Source organism: Notamacropus eugenii, chromosome 7, assembly GCF_028372415.1.
Source record: "Notamacropus eugenii isolate mMacEug1 chromosome 7, mMacEug1.pri_v2, whole genome shotgun sequence".
Taxonomy (NCBI): Eukaryota; Metazoa; Chordata; class Mammalia; order Diprotodontia; family Macropodidae; genus Notamacropus; species Notamacropus eugenii.
The window spans coordinates 29,854,117-29,880,723 of record NC_092878.1 but is presented as its reverse complement, the minus strand read 5'-3'; the positions used below and the strand labels follow the sequence as shown (position 1 = coordinate 29,880,723).

Sequence of the window (26,607 nt, the reverse complement as noted above, 5' to 3'; positions counted from 1 at the left end):
AGGTGAAATCATCTTTAAACCAAGGAAAGAGAAGAAAAGATAGAGATAACCCGATAAGATGTTCTCTTTGGATTCAGTGCCTCAGTCAAAATGAGAACTCAAACTTTAGTTTTAAAAGGCCAAGGTCTACTACTGCATCCTGAGCCATCTCCAGGTTTTCCTGATTATATCTGGCTGCTGAATCCAGATAGCTCTGGAGGAGAAAGTGAGGCTGGTGACTTTGCACAGCCCTTCCTCGCTCAAATACAATTCACTTGCAAGTCATGGCAACATCTTCCTGATGTCATGGTGCTCTTTGAGAAGGAAGGACAAATCACAACAACCCAGGTTATTTGAATACTACTCTGTTTAGTTTGGACATGCCTGGGTTCTAATCCTCATAACAACACTATTCTCTAATACAGAGAGGGTCAAGAGTATGAAATGGACAGATTTCCCACCTTTGATTTCATAGGCAAGATGTCACCAATCAGCTAGGAAGCTGGTAGTTTCTATGTTAGGAAGTTCCAGATATGGGGTTCTAGAAAAGAGGTAAAGCAGGGGTCCCAGGAAGAAAAACGGGCATGTCTAGGGCAGAGACAGCCTTTTGCAGTAAGGGAGAGGCTAGAAAACCACAGAAGTTTTAGTTTTGGCATCATAAGTGTCAAATATGTATTGCCATTTAGTCATTTTTCAGTTGAGCCCATTTAGGGTTTTCTTGGAAAAGATACTGGGATGGCTTGTCATTTCCTTCTCTAGCTCATTTTACAGATGAAGAAACTGAGGCAAACAGGGCTAAGTGACTTGCCTAGAGTCATATAGCTAATAAGTGTCTGAGGCCAGATTTGAACTCAGGAAGATGAATTTTCCTGTCTCCAGGCCTAGTACTCTATCCACTGCACCATCGAGCTACCAAATATGTAGTAGAGACAATAAGGCCTTTGAATTCAAAGCTAGAACAACAATGTTGAAATTGAATTGGGCCTTGAGAGATGGGTAGGATTTGGATACACGAAGGCAAGGGGAAGGGAATGAACCAGAGCACAGAGACAGGGACGTGCATGCTCTATTTGGGCAATAATAAACAAACAGGTCAAGCTGAAGATAGAGTTAGAAAGGTGGGTTGGGGTCAAATTGTGAAAGACCTTGAATGCTAGGCCAAGGACTCTGGGCTTTATGGTACAGGAAGTGGGAAAGCCATTATGTATGTGCCTAAATGCTCAGACACAAACATCCTTAGTCACACACATTCACATATACAAATTTATGCTTACAAGTCACACACGTATCTATCTATCTATCTATCTATCTAGATATATATATACGTACACATCAACCCTCACAAATCTACATTTCTGAAGCAGTGAAATTAGAGAGAAAAAATACAAAGTCCTCAGCCTGAATAACGTGCAACAAGCAGTAGAAATAAAAAGAGAAAAGAAGAAATCCAGGAGAGCTATTGATTGATTAACAAGCATTTACTAGACTGATAAATAAAACTAGAATAAGAATTTGGAAGAAGGACAGTAAAGGACAGTAGGAACATGGTAGGTAATATTAGATTTTTTTTTGATGTGTTGATTGACTTTGCTGATTTATTTATTTTTTTTAAAGATTATTTGTTTGCAAGGAATGGCCCTCTGGGAGGAGAGAAAGGGAAGGATCAAGAGGGACAGCGAGGTAATGTGAAAAATAAAAGTATCCATAAAAATCTATATTTAAGAGGGACAATGTGAAATAAAAAAGAGAACAAAAAAGAATGAGTGAATGAGAAAAAGTGAGAAAGAAGAAGACTGATTGAAAAAAAGTATAAGTGGGTGGCTAGGTGAGAGGGTGTATGAGTTGCAGTGACCAGGAAACAATAAGATAAAAAGATTGTTGTTTTGTCCTTAGTTCTTGAAAAAGCCCAATGTCTTCAGGAGGGTGATGTCTTGACTTGCAGGTAAATTGGATTTAAGTGAGGCAGAGCTGTGCAAAGTCACCAGCCTCACTCTCTCCTCCAGTCATCGGTGACAAGATAGAAGGTCAGGGCAACTGGTAATGGACCCCAGGTAAAAAGATAGATTTGGAGAAAAGGTCATCAGATAGTTAGGGATTCCCTGGCAGGTGCCAAACTTCCATGTGCCAATTATATTATGCATTAGGAACTGGGTAAATGGAATGAAAGAAGGGTAGGCAGGTTACTGCTCCTCTGAAGAAACAGTGAGAAGATCAGTGAGCATGGTGTAATTTATCCCCAATGTCTGGAATCTGCTCAATCAATCAACAAGCATTTATTAATCACTTACCATGTGCCAGGCACTATGCCAAGTGATGGAAAGGCAAAGACAAAGTGGAAACAATTCTGCTTTCAAGAAGCTTATGGTCTATTCCCTCTTCATCTCTACGTTTCAAATTTCTTAACTTCTTTCCTATCCGGCACAGCCAGGTGGATAGTAGACAGACCACCGGTCCTGGAGTCAGGAAGGCTCAACTTCCTGAGTTGAAATCTGACCTCAGACCCTTGCTAGCTATGTGACCCTGGACAACTCATTTAACTCTGTTTGCCTCAGTTTCCTCATATGTAAAATGAGCTGGAGAAGGAAACGGCAAACCACTCCAGTATCTTTGCCAAGAAAACCTCATGAAGTCATGAAGAGTTGGATAAGATGAAATAACAAGAGTAACCACTTTCTTCCACCTCCTATACAGCCTGAAATCACTCTGGCTGAAAGTATTTTCTCCCTCTTCAAATATTTTGAATATGTTGTCTAGATCTTTTATTCCCTTTATTATTCTCTACCTTGCTCTGTATTTATTGATACATGGTCTCTCTCCCACCCACCATCCATATCAACAGCAGAATGTAAGTTTCTTGGGGGCAGGTATTATGTCATTTTATTTTTGCATCATTTTGGGACCTTGCACATAGCGAGCATTGATAAATGTTGGTTGTTTGCTGAATAAATGCATTGCTGTTCAGTTGTTTCGGTTTGTGTCCAACCTGATTTTGGAGTTTTCTTGGCAGAGATGCTGGAGTGTTTGCCATTTTCTTCTCTAGCCTATTTTGCAGATGAGGAAACTGAGGCAAACATGGTTAAGTGACTTGCCCAGGATCACTCAGCTATTAAGTATCTGAGGTCAAATTTGAACTCAGGTCTTTCTGACTTCCAGTCTGATGTTTTTTCCATTGCACCACTTAGCTGCCCCTTGGCATACAAAGCCCTTCACAAACTGGCCCCTTCTTATCTTTTCAGTCTTCTACCTTACTCTCCTCCAGGTACTTTTAGATCTAGCGACACTGGCCTTCTTCCTGTTCCTTGTACATAGTACTCCATCACTGGCTGTTCTCTATGCCTGGAATTATCTCACTGCTCATCCTGTAGTCCAAGAGGAAGACTGTTACCTATGCCTATCTCCTACCCTTCTTGTACTACTATCAGGTATCATCTACCATCCATCGCCTCCCTCCATCCATCCCAGGCCTGACTAGTGTTCCCCACACTGCCAACCTGATCCGGGCTCCCTCTGCTTCTTCCCATGCCTCCACCCCCACCCCAATTAGCCTGATTAAAAGCAGGAACAGCAAAGTCACTGTTTGCACAAGGTAGCAAATAACTAGATACTAACTTTACGTGTTCAGACAAGTGACTCCTATGTCTTCCTGCCACCTCCATCTCTAAAATCGGCTTCTCTAAGCTATATACGTGTTTCTTTGATTACTTGTGATATTAATGACCTATTCAATTCACACATTTTCCCCATATTTATTCATGTTTCAATCTGTCCTTTATAACAGCATAGTGAGTATGTGAGTATAGGCTGTGGTTATGTATATATGTGTGTGTGTGTGTGTGTGTGTGTGTGTGTGTGTGTGTATGTGTATGCACAGGAAAGAATATAATGGATTCCAAAATCAATAGCAAATAGGACAACTTTGAATATATTACATATTTATAAGATAAGCAAACTATACAATCTCATATATGATCCTCTTTTTCCATTATTTTACGTACATGAAAATGTCATTTCATTTAATATTTGTTCATTTCTAGATTTTTTCTGATGTGTGGAAAAAGCCCTAATTTATAACCTTCTGGGGGATGTAGCTCCAGAAGAGGATATGTACTTGATGGCTAGACATGATTTCATCTATTAATTTTCTTATGTTATCTTATTTTTTTATCTCCCCCATCACCACCACCACCTAACTAGAAAGTTTATCAAAGGTACCTTTTTGAGGCTTACATCTCCAGCTGCTCTTAGCAGTCAATTATTTTATTCAACTAAAGCAGACATCAAGATGAATGCCACATTTCCTCAGTTATTCTTTGGTTGATGTAGAAATGGCAAAAGAAAGAGAATTCCCAAAGGTTAGACTGTCTTTGATTTTAGGCTCCCAGAAGACAGCTCTGAAAAAGCCTGGTACCTTGTAGAGTCCCTACAGGGGTAGAGAACCTGCAGCTCCAAGGTCACATGAAGTATGGCCTTTTGACGGAATCCAAGTCTTACAGAACAAATCCTTCTACTAAGAGGATTTGTTCTGTGAAATTTGGATTCAGTCAAAGGGTTGCACTTGAAGAACTAGAGGGCCACTTGTGGCCTTGAGGCTACAGGTTCTCTGCTGCTCATACCTTTCCATGTACAGGCAAGTGGTTAATATAGCCTTCATGGTAATGGTGATAATGACAATGAATCTCACACATTTTCATTCACACAGACACTGACACATATTGGTTGTGCAATCCTGGGCAAATCACTGTCTTTCAATGCTCTCGGTTAGCTCTGAGACTATAAATTGCAAAGAAAGTGCAAAGCTGCACAAAGAAAGAAGTTCCTCACTTCTCTGACATCAAGTGAAAAATACTGATCTAGTTCCGACCTCTGTGCATTTACTGCCTTTAATCTCAAGCTTCTCAGGTATCAGTCAGTGTCTCTGGTCTGGGAATATTGCTTTTCTCACTACGTTACTCCACTCAGTTTAGGGTGTATACATTCCTGGTGGAGGATGGCCCCTGGCTGTCTGCACATTTCCACCGATCGGTCTTGCATGATTTCCTACTTTGTTGTCCCTTTTTAGTATCCTCTTGGCTTTCTTTTCACCTTCTCCCAACTCCACCCTTTCACTCCTTAAATACTCTGTCTACTTAATATGAAAGGCACTTCAGTGAACCTAATGGATAATTACCTTAAGTGGAACTAAAAAATACAGCATAAATCTTCTCAAGAGAAAGAACTCAATCTACCCTTTCATTCTGCTCTCCCAAGCGTGGAAGGGAAAAATGTAACATGTATGTGCTTCTTCCTGAGTGTGAAGAGGAGAGATTGCCATACGTCAACTGAACGCAGCCTCCAGCTCAAGGTTGCCTTTACTCCTTCCCCCTCCACAGAGATGTAATTTCTGCAGGTTGAAGTGGTTTCCCATTTTCTTCTCCAACTCATTTTTCAGATGTGGAAAATGAGGGAAACAGGGTTAAGTAACTTGCCCAGGGTCAAACGGCTGGCAAATGTCTGAGTTCAGATTTGAACCTTCCTGATTATAGGCTCAGCATTCTATCTACTTTATCACTCGATGACTCCTCTTCCTGAATTTAAATCTGACCCCAGACACTAGCTGTGAGACTCTGGAAGACACTTAACCCTGTTTACCTCAGTTTCCTCATCTGTAAAATGATCTGGAGAGAAAATGGGAAACCATTCCAGTATTTTTGCCAAGAAAATCCCAAATGCGGTCACAAAGATTCAGATATGACTGAAATGAATGAAATTTCTGTAGGGAAAGTCCTTCCCCCATGAGAAGATGAACTAAGAGTTCGCCTAAAAGGACGTTGGGCCAGTGGACGGTGCAGATCTTGCTCTCTTGTTAGGGTCTAGGACTTTCTGCCTAAGGTTAGAGGGGTGGGAAGACCCAGAACTCGATCTTCATATTCAGAAGGAGGGAGAACATAGAGGAAAAATATAATGAGCTCATTTTGGGACTTGTTGAATATGAGGTGATGGTGGGACATCCATCTGGACATGTCCTGTAAGGAGTCAGAGATGGAACTTAGAAGGACTAGAAATATAGATTCAGGAATCAACCACATAAAAGCAGAATTTGAAACCAGAGGCATGAAAAAGAAGGAAGGGGAGAAAAGAGGGTAGAGAGAAAAGAGAAGGTCAAGGTCAGGGAGGAACAACCTTGAGGGATCAGGAAGAGGAGGAGGACCTAGAGGAGTAACTAGAGAGATAGAAGGAGAGATAGGAGAGTTGTTTGTCCTTCATCCTCAAAGAAGACCATGACATCAAGGAGGCAATGCTATGACTTGCAATTGAATTGGATTTAAGTGAATCAGGGCTGTGCAAAGTTACCAGCCTCACTTTCTCCTCTGGAGTCTGGATAGAAAAGTATGATTTTTTTGAAAGAGAAATTATCCAGTGTTGGGTAGAAGGGAGGGCAGTCAGATATATTGCATGCTGAGAAGGGATCAAGGAAGATAAGAATTTTAAAAAAGGGCATTGTATCTGAAGAGAAATCATGCTAAGGGAAATGAAAACATTGGGGGTATATGATACACTTTATTGACATCTTTTATTTTTATATCACCTACATTTCCCAATGTAACCTTCTTCTTTCCCCCATCCCAGAGAGCTATCCTTTATAACCTAGAATTTTTTTTTAAAAAATTTCATCAAAACTAACTAATATGTAGAAAAATTTGGATCTTCTATGTTGTGTTCTGCACCCAGTATCCTAATATTTGTAAAGCACCTAGCGCAGTGTCTGGTACCTAGCAGGTATATAACAGATGCTTATTCCCTTTCTCTTTCCTTTCCCTTTATTTGAGGCCATGTCTGTCATTATAACTTTTCAGTTTAACTCTGAAGATTGATTTTGTTGATGCTGTACCTGTATTCCTCTCTAGTAGAAGTAAACTCTTAGGCAGAGGGATTATTTTCCTTTTGTCTTTTATTCCCAGTGTCTAATATTGGGGTTCAATGAACATTTATTGAATTGAATTCTAGCACATCTGAAACTTACATTTTAAAAAATGGTCATGGACCATTACTCCAGGAACATACTCTAAGAAATAATTGAAAAGAAGGGATTTTCAGACCATAGCACAATAAAAAGAGACAACCAGGTATCGCAGCTAGAATACCAAATTTGGAGTCAGAAGGCCTGGGTTAAAATCCTGGCTCCTCTACTTACCACCCATGTGACCTAGGACAGGCCTTTGTCATTTCCCTGACCCTTTATTCCCTCTGGAAAATGAGATGTTTGCGTAAGATGGCCTCTAAGTTCCCTGGTTTCAACCCTAAATCCTATGATCCTGTGAATATTTGCCACAAGTATTGGCACAATGACTAAAAGATGCAAGTCCATGTGGAAACCAAGAAATGAATGATTGGACAAAAGAGGAAATTATAAAAAAGAATAGCAGAACACAAATCATGGCAGTACAGAAACTACCCATAAATATCTTTGAGATGTGACCAAAGTACTACTCAAAGAAAAATGTATAGTGTTGAATGCCTACTTCAATAGAGAAAATTAAATAATGAAAAAAGGGAATGAACCATCAAATCCACAAATAAGAAGTAATCGTTAGGACAGGGATCAATAAGTTAAAAGTAAGAAAATAAAATTAAATAATTATAAGATAATTATTTTAAAATAAATGTATTGTTTATTTTTAATGTTCATTTAAACAAATTTTTTGAGTTCCAAATTCTCTGCCTCCTGCCCCTTCCCCATCCATTGAAAAAGTAAGCAATGACATATTAATCATACAAAACATATTTCCACATTAGCCAAAAGAAAAGCAAGAAAATGAAGTGAAAAAAATTATGCTTAAATCTACATAGACTTCTTTGTCTGGATCTGAATAGCATTTTTCATCATGAGTGCTTTGGAATTGTCTTAGATCATTTTACTGATCAGACAGGCCAAGTTTTTCATAGTTAAAGATCAATTATTAGAAGTAAGAAAAAATTGAAATAATCAATAAATTTGAGATACTTTTAAAAAGACTTAACTGAATTACTTAGTAACAAGTAAATCTAGTTTAAAACAGGAGTGCCAACCCAAATCACCAAAATTAGATGTGAGAAAAAAGAATTCCCAAAAAAGGTAAAAAAAATCAAGAAATGTGTTAGAAATGAATAAAGACAACTTCATGCTAATAAATTTGGGAATCTAAAAGAAATGGAGGATTACCTGTAGAAAATCAAAATTAAAAAAGGTGACAAATTAATTTCAGAAGGAAAAAATCAGACAGGACTTTAAAGAGCTGCTCTTCAAAGACTCCAGACCCAAAGGTGTTCACAGCTGAAGTCCAGCAAACTTTTAGTTAATTAGTCATCAATAAGCATTTATATTAAGCAGCTACTGTGTCCTAAACATGGTCGATACAAAGAAAAGGTAAAAAATAGTCCCTTTTCTTCAAGAGACCACAGTCTAATAAGTGAGACAACATGCAAACAAGGATGTACAAACAAGATACATGAGATTATTAATTGGAGATAATCAACAAAGGGAAGACATTATGGGGATTAGGAAAGGTTTTTTATAGTAAGTGGGATTTTATTTGAGATTGAAGGAAAGCAGAAAAGCCAAGAGATAAAGAGGAGGGAGAGAGTTTCAGTCATGGAAATGCCTGGAGTTTAGGATATGGTGTATTAAAGGAACAACGAGGAGGCCAGTGTCTCTTTTAAAATATAAGGGTTCAGTACAGTGCCGAACACATAATAAATGCTTAATAAAGGCATGTTGACTGGTCCAGCAAATATCTGATGTGCTCTTATAGGCTCAAAACATAAAGAAGGATAGTAAGCTATCCATTTCTTTCTATGAGGCTAATAAGATTTGGGGACAGTTAGTGGGCACAGTGGATAGAGCAACTAGCCTGGTTCAAATTCAACATCAGACACTGTGACCCTGGGCAAGTCACTTCACCCTGTTTGCCTCAGTTTCCTCATCTGTAAAATGAGCTGGAGAAGGAAAATGACTCCAGTATCTTTGCCAAGAAAATCCCAAATGGGTCCCTAAGAGTCAGACATAACTGAAACAACTGAACAACAATAAAATTTGGATCACTGCATCAAACCAAGACAAAGCTGAAAAAGAAACCATAGACCAATGCCTTTAGTAAATACGAATGTGAATAGAATTCTTCTGCCTAGCAGTGGATTTGAGAATTCACCAATGCAAGTACTCCCTCCAGTGGTGAAGACTGTAATCCATCCCAGTCTTTGCATTCTCTGTGACTTCTGTTTCTGTCTTCCCATCAATCCTCCATAATGGTCAGTCCAGTGTTAGAAGTGTGTGGTGGTCTTTTTCAGCATCTCTTTAATGTTATACAAGGACCATTGTAACATGCGGGCTGCCCTTCTCTGACTCCTCATTTTCACTATAGTCTGGCTCTTTTTCCATCTCACATCTGTTTTATGATACCTGTCACTGGTAGTATCTTGAAATCTGTTTATTAATATCCAATATTCCCCTACCCCAAATCCCACCATTGCTGTTAAAGTTGTATCTTGTCCTGCTTCCCTTGACCACCTCCCCTTCTCATTAGTGTAATACTTAAATTTAGATGTAGGTATCATAAAATAACAAAAGTAGAAAGTAAGAATGTAAATAAGAACCTATAAGTCACTTAGAGATTCTCCCATAAGTTAAGGGGGTGTAACAGTTTTGCAATAAAAAAGTTACTCCCATAAATTAGGGGAGCGTAGAAGACAATAGAAACTGTCTCATAAATTAACTAAGGTCACATCTTGAAACTATGTGCTAAATTAGGTGGAACCAGCTAAGTCTTACTTTAAGGGTCCCTTGGTCCTGCTAAGTGCCCATGGCCGGGTAACGCTCAGATAAGTTCCAGACATGTCCAGTAAGACCAGCAGAACACTGCCCACTGCCTCCCTGGGCCATTCACTTCTATAATCCTAACTAAAGTATGATTGACAGTTACTCCCTACTCGATGCATCATGATCTTTCACCTTTTAGTATCCAGAAAACTAGGTGTACCTGCCTCCCATTCAACCAGAGGGACCCCCCCCTTGAGGTCCTATTCCCTTAGTTATAAACTGGGGGCACCAGGACTGAGACCATAAGCTATTTACAAGCTAGGAGTAATGAATTCATGGGTAGAAAGCGAGGGTATCCACCCTACCTGAACCTTGTGTTCTTCCAAGAGATGTTCCCCCTTTTTCTAGAGCTCAATATGCCAATTAATAATTCCATATATTAATTGACAATTCAACTGCTCTTTAGGGGACCCAATCCAACTTATTTCACTAAGTGTTTACTGAGCATTTACTATGTGTTAGGTACTGCTCTGAAGGAGGGAGGAAACTGGTGGGAGGAAACAGTCTATGCACAGATAAGTGCAGAATATATACAGGGTAAATATTTAATTTCTAGGTGGTGGTGGGAGGACAATATGAATAATTGCAGGAATCAGGAAAGGTCTCCTATAAGAGGTGGCATCTGAGCTGTGCTGGAAGGAAGTTGGAAATATTACAAGGGGGAAGTGGGAAAGGAAAGCCTAACAGGTATGAGGAAGCAGCCTATGCAAAAGAATAGAAGTGAGAGATGAAATGTTATGGAAGGGATACATTAAATAGGTATTTTGTTTAGACCAGTGGTGTCAAACTCAAATAGAATGCTAGACCACTGAATCATACATAAGGATCCCTGCAGACCACATATTGACATAGAAAACCACACTACGATCTATTTTTTATTTTGTTAAATATTTCCCAATTATGTCTTAATCTGGTTAGAGCAGTAGTGTTGAAAGTAGCACTACAAGCTGTTTGACAACCTTTTGCTGGACCATAGCTTGCAGGTGTGGGTGTTGGTGTTAGGAAATATTCAAAGACAGGTTGGAGCCAGATTGTGAACTTGTAAACACCAGGATCTTGATAGAAATTAAGATAAACTGAAGCACAAAGCTGTGACACATTCAATTTATCAATAAGGCTAGCAGTTACCAATAAAAGGGATCTTTAACTCTTCAGTAAGCCAAAAGGAACCAAGTGAGAGCTTACAGATAATTTTTATACCTAAAAGGAGGACTATCCAAAAACTGGAAGACAGTGTCATCGATGAGAAAACAATATGATTGGTTATAAAATCTGAGGCATGATCGATGGAGAAAACAATACAATTGGTTACAATGTCTGTAGCATCATAGATGTGGGAGAGCATATGATTGGCTGGAAATTTGGAATGCAAAGCTCGTAACAACCCCTCCTTCCATCTTGTTACTATGCTCTCCTGCAGAGCTATTTAGTGCTGCAGACATAACAGACCAGTCTGGCTGGCATCCACCTGCATCCTTTAAAGATTACAGATTTCCTTGGCACAAGAATAAACAGTGGTAAGCAGGAAAGCTGACCTTCCAAACTTAACCCAGAGACAAATAAAACACGATTCAGGTATTGCACAAAACGTCAGTCATGGTACAAAATGAAATCAGTTACAAAATAGAATCAATTAGATTTTTTCCATTTTCATCAGACAGAAGAGTTTATGTTTTACTCTAGAGACAATAAGAAACTGCCAGGCCTAGAGGCCTGAGGGCTACCCGAGTCTTACCTTACCTATCGCAGGTCTTCGGCTGGCCAAACCGGATAAACGTATGAGAGAAGAGACTTTCCAGAGTCGAACGAGGGTTAGGCTTTATTCAGGATCTTGGTTACATGTGCAGGGGGAACTCTTCCTTAGGAGAGAGGGAAATCTCCCAAGGAGGCAAAGATCTTACAGTAAGAGAATGAAAGCAGAAGTGGAAGTGGGGAGAGAGGGGAGAGGGAAGAGCGAAGAGAAGAGAGAAGGAAGAGGGGCCTTCTGTCCTCTAAGGGTCCCTCAGCGCTAAGAGTGCCTTCAGGCTTTCCTGACCCTACTTAAGCTCTCCGGCCGCATAGTTTGCACCTGAATACCGTGCCTGTTAGATAACAATAGGTGTGCTCAGATCCGGGCCAATCTCGAGGGCGGGGATGCGCTCTCCCAGCACTTTTCTCACAGGAAGAGGCGGAAATGCACGAGATAGCCCGGTCTCACACCTCAATTCCCTGCTGTTCCCTGGGGGGCCTCATGAGAACTCTAAGGTTTAGAAGTCCTCACCTTTTACCCACCTGAGACTGTCCACATGGAAATGAGCTTACACCCCCAACAAGAAATCACTAAAGCTTTTTGAGTAGGGGAATGGCATGCTCAGGCTTGCATTTTACTTTTTCTCCCTATTTCCTTTAAAAATTATTTTTCTATGATTTATTTATTTTTAATGTTTTTAAATTTTGAATTCCAAATTCTGTCCCTTTCTCCAATCTCTCCTCCACCCAGTGAGAAGGTAGGCAATATGATGTCTATTATACTTGTGAAGTCATGCAAAACACATTTCTATGTTGTCTATGTTGCAAAAAAAAAAAAAAACAAACCAAACAAACATGGAAAATTAAGTGAAAAAAGCATGCTTTAATATTCACTCTGTTCAGTCTGCACAATTCTCTTTCTGAAGGCAGATAGCATTTTTTTTTTTTACCATGAACCCTTTGGAATTGTCTTGAATAATTACAGCTAAAAATAGCTGTCTTTCACAGTTGAACACCATTAAAATATTGCTCTTCTGTGTACAATGTTCTCTTGGTTCAGACCTGTAGCTTAAGAATATCAGTTTGGCAGTTGTAAGGTAGGACAAATTTAAGACAGGAAAGCCTGGAGGCAGAGAGATAGATGGGAGGGAAGGAGATAGGTGGGAGATTCTTTTAATAGTCTACATAACAGGAGATGATAAGGACCTGAACTAGGATGGTGGTTTTATGAGTAGAGAGGATTGGTGTCCAAGAGATAAGATGGAGATAGAATTAACAGTGATCATTCCTTAGTGATTGTGGTATTCTGAGATTTGCAGCCATAGAACATCACTTGAAGAATACTGGTGTTAGATACAGCTTTGATTCAGAAAGACCCTTAAGGTAACCATTTATACAAAGACAAACAAGCCCATTCTCTTCTTCCTGTTCAATTCTGGACCCAGCTAACTGTGCAAGATACAAGTCCTGATGTACCAAATCAATGAGATGTCTGTTCAATTTAGTGTAATAGTATGAACAAAAGATCTTTCCTGTGAGTATTATTAGGCTGAACTCTTCTGAGTGATTGTAAGTGTCATTTAGGAGACTCTGCAATGTTCTTGAAACAACAAATAGGAATTCAAAGAATCATGGGAAGACCACTATGAACTGATGCAAAGTGAAGAAAGCAGAACCAGGTGAACAATATGCACAGTGATTATAATAACATAAATTGGAACAACACTAAAGGGTAGATGACCACAGGTTAAATGCAATGACCAGAGAAAAGATGAAATATCTTTCTTTTTCTTGGTAGGAGTGCTGAGCATTGCACATGCCATTAGATGTGGTCATACTGTTGATCAGTTTTACTTAGATGCTTTTCTTTGTTACAAGGGAAGGTTCTTCAGAGAAAGAGTATAAAAACCAAAGGATATGCATTAAGCTCTTTTTAAAAGATCTAAATGAAATTCAATACAATATACCAAAATTTATTAAACATCTACCATATGCCAGGCATTAGGTTAGGCACTGAGAGGTAAAAGGACAAAAATGAAAAACAATTCCTGCTTTTAGAGAGGTGAATTACAAAATGCCTGACATATAGCTGGTACCTGAGAAATGCTTGTTGATTGACTAAGGGAGAAAGTGTACCAATAATCAATGGATTCAGAGAAAGACTCACAGAGGCACGGCATCAGAGTTGAGCCTAGAAAGGAGCCAAGCTGGAGGTGAGGAGTCAAGAGCTTGTGTACAGTAGTAGAGTCTGGGGAACCACTAGCAGTTTAGTTTGGAAAGCAGAGTGATTAGGGCAGCCAGGTGGTATAGTAGATAGAGCACCAGCCCTGGAGTCAGGAAGACCTGAGTTCAAATCTGGTCTCAAGTGCTTGATTACTTACTAGCTGTGTGATCCTGGACAAGTCACTCAGCCCTGATTGCCTTGTGCAAAAAAAAAAAAAAAAGATAGGATAATTAATATGAAATAACCCTGGAAAAATAAACTGGGGTTTTAAATGAGGAAGAGGCAATAGGGAGACACTGAAAGGTTTTGAGAAGGGAAGAGACATCATTAGACCTTGTGCTTTAGATCTGAACTCACAATCTAAAGTGCTATGTATGTATTAGGCATTTTTATCATTGTTTTTAACAGTCTTTCTCCGTTTTCAGTCTTAGGATTGAGATCCTTCAGCCTGCAGAGCCCAAAGAACAATAAGGACCATCACACTTCTGAGCTAGGTTCCAAGAGACTGTTTGTTCGAAGGGCTCAGGCGTTTGTCATCACCCTGAACTTTGATAGGCCCTTCCATGCAGACGCAGACAAGATCGTCTTCACTGCTGAGACAGGTAACTCCCCTGCCTCCTCTTCCTACAATCAGCAGCAGGGTCTCTCTGCTGTTCCTAGGGAGTGACATCGAACAGTTCCAGAGAGCCCTGGGACTAGGGTCAGGAAGACCTGAGTTCAAATCCACCCTCAGACAAGTAATTCCGAACTGTGTGATCTTGGACAAGTCACTTAATCATTGCCTGCCTCAGTTTCCTCAACTATAAAATGGGGACAGTAACAGCACCTACCTCACAGGGTGGTTGTGAGGATCGAATGAAATAATATTGGTTAAAATGCTTGGCACATAGTAGGCATTTAATTTATGCTTCTTCCCTCTCTTTCTTCAGGTCCTGGGCCTCCTATTCTTTTCATGGCACTCCCTCACTCTCTACTCAGCCATCTGCCCAATACTCTTACCCTCTCTATTCAAGCGCCAAGCTTTCTTTCCCAGTTGCCAAGGGATTTAGAAGGGAGAAGAAGAGAGAAAATGGAGTCGGTAAATGTAAACAGCTTTTTCAGAGTTTGACTAAGAAAAGGAGCAGAGATATGGGATAATAGCTAGTGGGGATGGGAGAAGGATCTAGTGTTGGGGAGACATGAATGTTTGTAGGCAGCGGAGAAGGAACCAATAGACAGATGATTAGAAAGAAAGAGGGGATGACAGTGTGGAGAAACTGTTGCAGAAGGTGGAAGGGGACGGGATTGAGTGTATAGATTAGGTCACCTCTGAGATGATCTAGAGGCGTTTCAACTCCAGAGCTATTCAGAGGTATGCTGATAAATGTTAACACCCAACACAATACACTTCGCACAATACAATATTGCCCCAATTATGTGTTCAAACAATTTTTTTTAACATTTGGTGTTCTTTTTTGAAGTGTTGGGTTCCAAATTCTATCCCTCCCCACACCCTCACCATGGTAAACAATGTGATACAGGTTCTATATGTGCAATCATGTAAAACATTTCTGTATTAGTAATTTTGTACAAGGAGGCTCAAACAAGAAGAAAGAAAGAAAGGGAGAAAAAAGGAAGGAAGAAAAAAGAAAGAAAGAAAGAAAGGAAGAAGGAAGGAAGGGAGGAAGAAGAAAGAAAAAGAAAGGAAGGAAGGAACGAAGGATCCAATATGAAGAGTAAACTGTATATTTTCAGACTTGGCCAATATAGAAATCTGTTTTATATGTATATATACGTATATGTATAATTATGTAAGATAGCATAATTATATCTAATATGTTATGATTATATATAAAAATTATATATAATATATAAAAATATATTATTAATATTATTATATTAATATTATAATATTAATTATATATTATTATATAATATTAATTATATATTATTATATAATATTAATTCTATATTATATATAATGTTATATTAATTCTATTATATTAATATTATAACATTATATATAAAATATTATAATTATATATAATTATATATACGTGTAATAATTATATCATATATAAAGATATGTTCACATATATTTGTTACAAGGGTTTCGTTTTTCTTTTTTTTCTAATTAGGGGCAAGAATGGGAGGGAGAGGAGGCCAGGGATAGAGTAGCCAGTCAGTAAACATTTATTAAGGATTTACTACGTACCAGGCACCGTACTAAGCACTGGGGATACAAAAAGAGGCAAAAGACAGTCTCTGCTCCCAAGGAGCTTATGATCTAATGGGAGAGACAAAAAGCAAACAAGTCTGTACAAACAAGCTATGTACAAGATAAACAGGAAGTAGTTAACAAAGGAAGTCACTAGAATTAAGAGGGAGTGGGAAAGGCTTCCTGTACAAGGTGAGATTTTAGTTGGGACTTTAGAGGGAGAACATCCTGGAAATCGATGTAAAACTCATGATGAAGCATGCTATCCATGTCCAGATAGAGAACTAATGAACTTAGTGCAGATTGAAGCATATTTTCTTCTCTTTCTTTTTTCTTGCTTATTTTCTTGCTTATCATAATGTGAAAATTTGTTTTGCTTGACTCTACGTATTTGTTATTTTTCTTGTCTTCTCAATGAGTGGGGAGAGGGGAGGAGGAGGGAGAGAATTTGGAACTGAAAAGAAAATAAAATTGAATTTAAAAAAAATACTCAAAGATGAGAGGGGGAATGTCTTGTTTGTGGAATAGCCAGGAGGCCAGTATCACTAGATTGAAGTGTATGTATCAGGGAGGAAGGTATAAAAAGATGGAACGGTGGGAAGGGGCTAAGTTATGAAGGGTTTTGAATACCAAACAGAGAATTTGTATTTGATCCTGTAGATGATAGAAACCCACTGGAGTGTGTGTGTGTGTGTGTGTGTGTGTGTGTGTGTGTGTGTGTGACATAGTTGATCCTGCTTTAGGAAAAACATTTTGATGACTGAATGGAAGAAGGATTAGAGTGGGGAGAGACTTGGGGCAGGTAGATCCATACATCGTAGTTAGCCAGGCATGAGGTAGGTGGTGAGGGACTGTACTGGAACAGTGACATTGCCAAAGGAGAGAAGGGGACTCATTTGAGAGATGTTGCAAAGGTGAAATCAACTGTTTGTGGCCATAGACTGGACACAGGAAGTCAGAGATAATGAGGAGTTGCGGATGACTCCTAAATTGAGAGCCTGAGGGTCTGGGAGGATGATGATACCCTAGATAATAATAGGGAAGTTTGGAAGGAGGGAGGACTTAGGGAAAAATATAATGAATTCAGTTTTGAAAATGTTAAGTTTAGATGTCTACTGGGCCATCACACCTATCAGACTGGCTAAAAACTGATAAAACAGGAAAATGATAAATGTTGGAGAAGATGTGGGAAAATTTCAACACTAATGCACTGTTGGTGGAGTTGTGAACTGATCCAACCATTCTGGAGAGCAATTTGGAACTATGCCAAAGGGCAGAACTGTGCATACATTTTGATCCAGCAATGCCATTTCTAGGTCTGTATCCCAAGGAGATCATAAAAAAGGGAAAAGGTCACACATGTACAAAAATATTTATAGTAGCTCTTTTTGTGGTGGCCAAGAACTGGGAATCAAGGGGATGCCCATCAATTCAGAAATGGCTAAACAAATTGTGATATATAAATGTAACGGAATACTATTGATCCATAAGAAGTGATGTGCAGGTGGACTTCAGAAAAACCTGGAAAGACTTATATGAATCAATGCTGAGTGAAGTGAGCAGAACCAGAGAACATTATACATAGTAACAGCAACATTGTATGATGGCAAACTTTGATAGACTTATCTCTTCTCAGAAATGCAAGGATCTAAGACAATTCCAAATGACTTATGATGGAAAATACTATCTACATCCAGAGAAAGAACTATGGAGTCTGAATGCAGATCTCTTTTTTTCTTTCTAGTGATTTTCCCCTTTGTTCCTAATTCTTTTTTACAACATGAATAATATGGACATAAGTTTAAAAAAAGATGCCTACTGGGCATCTAGTTTAAGATATCTGAAAGGCAAATAGAAATATATAATTGAAAGTCAACAGAGAGGTTGGGGTGAGATAGGTAGATTTGAAAGAATGAGATCACCAAGTGAAGAACATAGAAGGAGAAGAGAAGAGGGCCTGGGACAGAGCCCTGTAGGACACTTACAGCTAAAGGGTATGATTTGGGTGAGGATCCATTGAAGGAGACTGAGAAGTAGTCAGATGGTTAGGAGAAGAGTCAGGAGAGAGCAGAAGAAGAAAAAGGTCAACCGTGTCAAAGACTGCAGAGAGGTCAAGAGGAGTGAGGGTTGAGAAAAGCCCAATGGGTTTGGCAATTAAAGGATCCATGCTAACTATGGACAGAGCAGTTTCAGTGGAATGATGAGGTTGGATGCCAGATTGTAAGGTGTTAGTTAAGAAAAGAATGAAAGAAGAGGTAGTGGTTGTAGAGGGTCTTCTCAAAGAAATTAGTCACAAAGACAACAGGAACATACTATGACAGGGGGGATGGAAACCAAAGGAAAAAAGAAACCAAAGAAGAGGAAAGAAAAGGAAGGAAAAGGAAAAGAAAGAAAAGAGAGTCATTGAGGCACTATATTTTTAAATGGGCAGAATAGAAGGAAGATCAGAAAAAATCCTAGACAAGTAGGATAGCTTTCTCACATGCTGAACTTTTCATGTACTTAAATATATATATATATATATAAAATATACTTAAAATAAAAGCAAGCTGTACATAATAGAAATCCACTGTTTCATGCACAACCTTCTTCTATTGTACTGTATATATGAGACTGCCCCTCAACTCCCGCCTTTTTTTTTGGTGATTGTTACATTCAGAATTGAACTGAATGAATGAAAGCAAGTAGGCTAGATAAGGAAAACCACAAAGTTTGGTGGAATTCCTTTCTTATCAGGGGTTGCCTTCATCAGTCATTGCAGTTGTTTTTCCTTCTGTGTCTCTATGTGGTCCTTCTTTCCTTAGACAGAATGGGACTAATCCAACCATTTTGTATAAAATATTAGCTTGTTGGATAACTTCTCCTAGTGCTCTTTGCTTTTCAATAATAGAAAAACAGGATACACTAGAAAAAAGTAGATTGGGATTTGGGGCACCTGGGTTCAAATCCAGTCTCTTAGAATCATAGATCTGGTTCTGGAAAGGACCTGAGGGAGTCAATGAGTCCAATTCCTTTCTTGAGGTGAGGTGAGGAACCTGGGGCCCAGTGAGGTTATAAGACTTGTCCAGGGTCACATAGGTAATATATGTCTGAGATGGGAATCAAATACAGAATTTCCTGATGGGAATCTAGTACTCTATCCACTGCATCACACCATCTTTCTCCTCTCTGTTTGATCTTGGATTTGGAGGAAGAAAGGAAGGGGGTCTGTTCGGCCTTAAGGCTGAAGGGCTACCCGAGCCTTTTCTTACCTGTCGTCCAGGTCTTCGGGGATCAACCAGATAAACGTGTTGAGATAAGAGACTTTCCAGAGTCAAACAAGGGTTAGGCTTTATTCAGGATTTTAGTTACAGGTGCAGGGTGAATTCTTCCTCAGGAGAGAGGAATCCTCCTCCTCCCAAGGGGGCAAAGAATCGTACAGCAAGAGCATGGGAGCGGGAGAGGGGAGGGACCCTCTGCCCTCTAAGGGCCCCTCAGTGCGAAGAGCCCTTCAGGCTTTCCTGTCCCTACTTAAGCTCTCCTGCCGCATGAATACCGTTCCTGCTCTCAGCTTTTAGCTAGTCAACAACAGCTGTGCTCAGACCCCGGGCCAATCTCAAGGGTGGGATGCTCTCCCCAGCACATTTCCCACTGAGAAGAGGTGGAAATGCACGAGATAGTCCGCGTCTCACGCCTCAATTCCCAGCTGTTCCCTGGGGGGCCTCATGAGAACTCTGAGGTTTAGAAGTCCTCACCTTTACCTGCCTGAGACTGTCCACGTGAAACTGAGCTTACATCCCCAACAGGGGTCAAAGCTGTCTTCTCTAGTAGAGGTTGATTTAGCCTATGGGATCCGTCTCATAGAATATACTCATAGTGGTACTTTCTGGTTCCAAAGTCAGCCATGCAGGAAGGTTGAGACTTGCTTCCAGTCATGTGTGATTCAAGTCTCAAGGGATTACCTTTAAAATAATAAAGAATCCCATTATTGGCTAAATGTAGTAGATCCTTCTCGGAGTGTTCAGTGAGAAGCTGCCTGACCACTTACGTTTTCAGAATGCCACAGAAAGGTTCTTCTTCACATGTGGACCTGTAAGGGCCTTTCCAATTCTTAGATGCTGTGGTTCCAGCAAATTACATCACTTCTCTGGTCTACAATTCCTCATTTTAGAATGAGGCGGTTGGACTTGTTCTGTCGTTTTAGTCACATCCAACTCTCTGTGCGTGACTGCATTTGGGATTTTCTTGGCAAAGACACTACAGTGGTTTGCCATTTCTTTCTCCAGTTCATTTTACAGATGAGGAAACTGAGGCAAATAGAGTTAAGTGGCTTACCTAAGGTCACATAGCTAGTAAGTGACTGAGATCAGATTTGAACTCAGGTTTTCCTTGCCCTCTATCCACCACATCACCCAGCTGCCTGAGGCAGTTGGACCAGATGATCCCTAAGGTCCTTTGTAACTCTAAATATGGAATTCTATGAGAAGGTAAATAAGTGTATTATGGAATTTTGAAGCTAATGGGGGTGTAGGTGGGCTGGGGCAGTCTTGCCAGTACGTATGAAAGCAAGGCAGCTAGCTGACCATCTGTTCTTGCCTACAACTAAAGTTCTACCCTCCCCTGGCAGCTCAGTGGTGCAATGGATAGAGCACCAGAACTGGAGTCAGAAAGACCTGAGTTCAAATGTGACCTCAGACACTTATAGCTGTGTGACCTTGGGCAAATCACTTTACCCTGTTTGCCTCAGTTTCCTTATCTGTAAAATGAGCTGGAGAAGAAAATGGCAAACCACTCTAATACCTCTGCCAGAAAAACCAACAACCACCCAAATGGGGTCATGAAAAGTGCGACATGACTGACAAACAAGTGAATAAACACCCTCCTCTACACCACATATTTGGGTGAAAGATTTGGAATTTAACAAACTCTAAGGTCTTGTCTTCCCTCTTTTCTCTGCTCTAGGTCCACAGCCCACAGAGTCACTGGGAACCAAAGTGAGGTTTGTCGCAACCAAGGCCAAAGATGGGAACCACTGGAGTGTTTTTGATTTCAGTACATATGAGAATTCACTCCATGTATCCCTGTCTTCTCCAGCTAACGCCATCATTGGTCGCTATCTCTTGAAGGTAGAGATCTCTCATCTGTCAGACCAAGCTAAATCTCATCAGCTTGGGGAGTTCATCTTGCTTTTTAACCCTTGGAATTCAGGTAGGATTTGTTTACCAAGGCCTAATGACCACTAGACTTGTTGTGAATGTATCACCCAAAAGAGTGTGAAAAATCCTGGAGATTTCTTATTATCCTAAGCAAAGATGCTTGTATCAGTGAAGGTACCACAAATAGGCTGGGTCAGTTCCCCTGGTGCTGGACCACTCGGCAAAGGATTTAGGGATAGAAGGTCTCTGCTGTTCCTTTCCACACAAAAATACAGCAAATATAGAAAAAAAACCAGAAAAGTTTCTATCATAGGCCCCTGAGAAAAATACCCATCTGCCTTTAGAAATAGTGTCATAAGATCATAGATTTAAAACTGGAAAGGGACCATTGAGGTCATTTAGTCCACTTTTACAGATGAAGGACTTGAGGACTGGAAAGGTTAAGTACCTCATTTAAGGTGACACAGATGACCTTTCTAATTACACTTGATTCCAGACACCAGCAAAACTTAAACAATCCTTTGCTTTTCCCCATTGAAAGCCTTGGATTCAGCTTTCCCTCCTGCTGGAATTCTTTCCTGGTTTCCCATTCCTTCCCCTCACCCCTTGCCCCCCACTAGCTGCTAGAGGTCTTACTTTCCATCTACTCTATACGTATCTTGTCTATGATTGTTTATGTATTTACTATCTCCCCAATTAAAATGTAAAATCCTTGAGACAGGGACTGTTTTTTTTTTACCTTTCTTTGTATCCTGAGCTCTTGGCACAGTGCCTGACACATAGAAAATACTTGCTGATTGGTTGATTAATTCAGACAGAAGGACCTTCTTTGACTCTTGCTATTTTCCCCCCTCTCTACTCTTTACTTCTCAGAGGATGAAGTCTATCTACCTAGTGAAGCACAACTGCAGGAGTATGTTATGATGGACTATGGATTCATTTTTAAAGGGCATGAAAACTGGATTACTCCATGGCCTTGGAACTATGGACAGGTAATATCATAATGTACAATGACATCTAGTTCAAGAGTTTTCCAGGTGTGGTCTGAAGACTCCTGGCAAACAAGGAGGGTCTTCCAGCTTGGTCTAAAATGTAAGCATGGGATATATAAGATGACATCTATCTATCTGTCTGTCTGTCCATCTGTCCATCTGTCTGTCTCTCTGTCTATCCATCCATCCATCCATCCACCCATCCATCCACCCATCCATCCATCCATCCATCCATCCATCCATCCATCCATCTATCTATCTATCTATCTGTCTGTCTGTCTGTCTGTCCGTCCGTCCATCTGTCCGTCTGTCCATCTGTGCATCTGTCCATCTCTCTGTCTATCCCTCTATCCATCCATCCATCCATCCACCTACCTACCTACCTATCTGTCTGTCTGTCCATCTGTCTGTCTCTCTGTCTATCCATCCATCTATCCATCCATCCATCCACCCATCCATCCACCCATCCATCCATCCATCCATCCATCCATCCATCCATCCATCTATCTATCTATCTATCTATCTATCTATCTATCTATCTATCTGTCTGTCTGTCTGTCCGTCTGTCTGTCCGTCCATCCATCTGTCTGTCTGTCCATCTGTCTGTCTCTCTGTCTATCCCTCTATCCATCCATCCATCCATCCATCCACCTACCTACCTACCTACCTGTCTGTCTGTCTATCTGTCTATCTGTCTATTTGTCTATCTATCTACCTGTCTGTCTGTGTATCTATCTATCCACTCCTGTCATGAATCTCAACTGGATAGATTCCATGGTATTGACTAAAGCTTTTCCACATTGGGGAATGGAAAGGAGGTTATAGGTTCAAAGGTGGGAAATTCTTATGTAGGTATGGGCAGAATTATCCTTCAAGGATGTCTAAAATCCAAAACCTGCATTTTGAAAGGCAGTGTGCCACAGTGGAAAGACAACTGGCTTTGGAGTCAGAAAATCTGGGTTCAAATTCTGCCTTCGACATGTATTAGCTGGGTAATAACAGACAAATCATTGAACCTTTCCTCATCTGTAAAATGAAGGAACTAGACTGGGTCATTCTAAGATCCTTCATAGCTTTAGATCTATGAGTTATGAATCAGAGGTAAGGATCAGGGAGCTGAAAAGTCAGAAGGCAATAAGCAAAGGCAGAGTCAAAACTAGAATCACACCCAAAAATCTGATGGGACTAGTGAGGTCTGACATCTGGCTGTAGTTGTTTATTCCTATTTCATTAAAACCTGACTCTCTCTTCTGGACATCACTTCCTGGGCAGCCTTCTGCAATGAAGAAATGTATGTGTACCTGCTCCCAGGATACTGCATTTCGCTGGAGAAAGTCATGAAATAATATTCTTCCTTTCACCTTCATTATGTCTATCTATGGAATCACCATCTACCCACTCACATTTGAAGACTAGAGACTTTTTTTTGACTCTTTATTCTCCTTTGCCACCAATATCTGATCAATTACCAAGTCTTGTAAACTGCATTTCTCATATCCATACTCTTATGTCTGTTCTCAGTGCCATTATTTTAGTATATATATCATCTAGCTGGATCAATGTGATAGGCTCTTTTTTAAAAAAAAGTATTTTTTTTCTAATTACACAGAAAGATAGTTTTCAACATTGATTTTTATAAGATTTTAAGTTCTAAATTTTTATCCCTTCTTCTCTCTTCTCCCTCCTCCCTAAGATGACAAGCAACCTGATATAGGTTATACATGTGCAGTCATGTTAAACATATTTCCACATTAGTCATGCTGTGAAAGAAGAAGCAGAACAAAAGGGGAAAACCACAAAAAAACCCCACAACCCCCATCAAAAGTGAAAATAGAATGCTTAAATCTGCATTCAGACTCCATAGTTCTTTCTGGGGATGTGGACAGCATTTTCCATCATGCATCTTTCGGAATTGTCTTGGATAATTGTATTGCTGAGAAGAGTTGTCATTAATAATTGACCATAACACAGTGTTGCGGTTACTGTGTACAACGTTCTCCTAGTTCTGCTCACTTCACTTGGCATCAGTTGTCTTTCAGGGTTTTTCTGAAATCTGCCTGCTCGTTATTTCTTAAAGCATAATAGTATTCCATTTCATTCATGTACTACAACTTGTTCAGCCATTCCCCAACTGATGGGCATTCCCTCAATTTCCATTTCTTTGCCATCACAAAAAGTGGTGCTATAAATATTATTGTGCATGTAACTTCTCTTCTCTTTTTTATGATCTCTTTAGGACACAAACCTAGTAGTGGTATTTCTGGATCAAAGAGTATGCCCAGTTTCATTCCCCTTTGGGCATAGTTCCAAATTGCTCTCCAGAATGGTTGGATCAGTAATGTGATAACCTTTAACAGATCAGACCACTTCCACTGTCTTCTTCCTCTAAGACATTTTTCATACCCCTACCAGAATAATATTTCTCATACATGGATCTAAACATGTTGTTCTTTGCAAACATCTTTAGTGACTCCCTGTTGTCTATCTAGGCAGCTAGGTGGTGCAGTGGATAAGCACTAGTCTTGGAATCAGGAAGGCTCATCCTCATGAGTTTAAATCTGGCCTCAGACTCTTAGTAGCTGTGTGACCCTGGGCAAGTAACTTAACGCTGTTTGCCAATGGTATTCTCATCTGTAAAAGGAGCTGGAGAAGGAAACGGCAAACCATTCCAGTATCTTTGCCAAGAAAATCCCAAATGGGGTCACAAAGAGTCAGATATGACTGAAAAACAACTAACCAAAAAGTGTTTATCCAGCTAAGTCTAAATTTCTTAGGATTCAAGGTCCTCAACAATCTGTCATCATTACACATTTCTAGCCTTATCTCATATTACTTCCTTTGTAATTAACACATGTCAACCAAGCTGAACTTCCCTCTGTTCTCCCACCCTCCCTGCAAAAACCCAATCCCAAATTCAAATTAATACATGCCCTTAAGGTTTACAAGTTAGTTTCTACTAACTAGAAGGTAGTGCAAGTATTATTACCCTTATTTTATACATGAGAAAAGTGAGGCTCAGAAGGTTGTGACTTGTTCATGATCCCATGGCTTCTAAGGGTCAGAGACAGAATTCACATCCAGGTCTTTTGATGCCAAGTCAAACACTACCCACTATTCTATATTCTAGGGACCATACCTTATGTTTTCTCACCTCTATGTCTTTGCTCATGCTGTTCCCCATACCTGGAGTAGCCTCTCTCCCTTTCATTGCCTGTTGAATTCCTACCTCTCTTTAAAGCCCAACTCAAATTCTATTGCCTCTAGAGAATATTCTCTCATGTCCCTGTTTGTAATAACCTTCTCTCTCAGATTTCACAAAGCCCTTTATTTGATATGCCTCTAAAGCCTTTATCCTGTAATCCTGTATACTATAGTCATTTGTGTTTGTGTCTTATCTCCCTACTAAACAATAAGCTCTGTAAGAGTTTACATGAGAGATTATGTCTGATATAATTTTTTTTTTGTGCTCCTGAGCCTAGTATTGTACTCTGTTCCAATCATGTCAAACACAAATAGAAACCGGGGGCCACTAAATTGAACATAAGAACTCCCAAACATATTGTCTTATAAAACCTTATATTTGCATTATCTATATTCTATTGCATTTTTATTTATTTTTGTTAAAGATTTCCCAATTACCTTTTATTTATTTATTTTTGGAGGCATTTGGGAGTAAGTGACTCGCCCAGCTAGTAAGTGTCTGAGGCTGGATTTGAACTCAGGTCCTCCTGACTTCAGGGCTAGCTGCCACCTTGCTGCCCCTTCCCAATTGCATTTTAATCTGATTCAGGCTGCACTGGGAGAACAGGGGATCAAAATGCTCCCAGCTGAGTGTTTTGACACTCATGCTCAATGAACAATAAATATGTAGTAGGTGTTTGTTCAACAAGTAAGTAAATGAATGAATGAATTCCAAGGTAGGCAACAAGACTTTCTGCTTGACAAAGAATCTTCTTGATTTACTCCACTCCATTGGTTATGGTTTTATGCCCAATAATATGCTTCTATTCTCTAGCTTCTTCTAAATTACTTTCAGTTGAAAGACTGCCTCTCCATTTCTACCCCCTTTTTGGTCTTGGCAAGTGCTCACTTCAAGTAGAAATGTGAAAGAAGTTTGTTTATTTTATTCAGGATGATTCTACAGCGCAGAACTCATCAAATGTACTTCAAGGACATTGGAAGTTATCACTGTTTCTGATTAAGATTAAGCTGGATCCCATAAACTCTTGTCCCTGCACACCTAGCACAATGCCTAACACGTTGTCGTACAGTCATATCCGACTCTACATCACCCCATGGACTTTTTATCCATGGGATGTTTTGGTCAAAGGTACTTGGAGTGGTTTGCCATTTCCTTCTCCAGTGTGTCCCCATTTTACAGATGAGAAACAGAGGCAAATAGGGGTTAAATGACTTGCCCAAAGGCATACAGCTAGTAAGTGTCTGAGAGTGGATTTGAACTTAGATCTTCATGACTCCAAGCCCAGTGCTCTATCCCCTGCCCCACCTAGCTGTTACCA

General features: G+C 39.8%; 1 protein-coding gene across 1 annotated transcript in view; it reads left to right on the top strand.

The window, feature by feature from the left end:
- Positions 1-14,133: 14,133 nt before the first annotated feature.
- Positions 14,134-26,607, top strand: part of TGM7 (transglutaminase 7) — a 29,959-nt gene continuing 17,485 nt past the window's right edge. The window contains exons 1-3 of the mRNA XM_072625136.1: positions 14,134-14,365; positions 20,902-21,147; positions 21,969-22,087. Of these exons, the coding sequence (XP_072481237.1) occupies positions 14,134-14,365; positions 20,902-21,147; positions 21,969-22,087 (597 nt within the window). The remainder of the gene's footprint in view (positions 14,366-20,901; positions 21,148-21,968; positions 22,088-26,607) is intronic.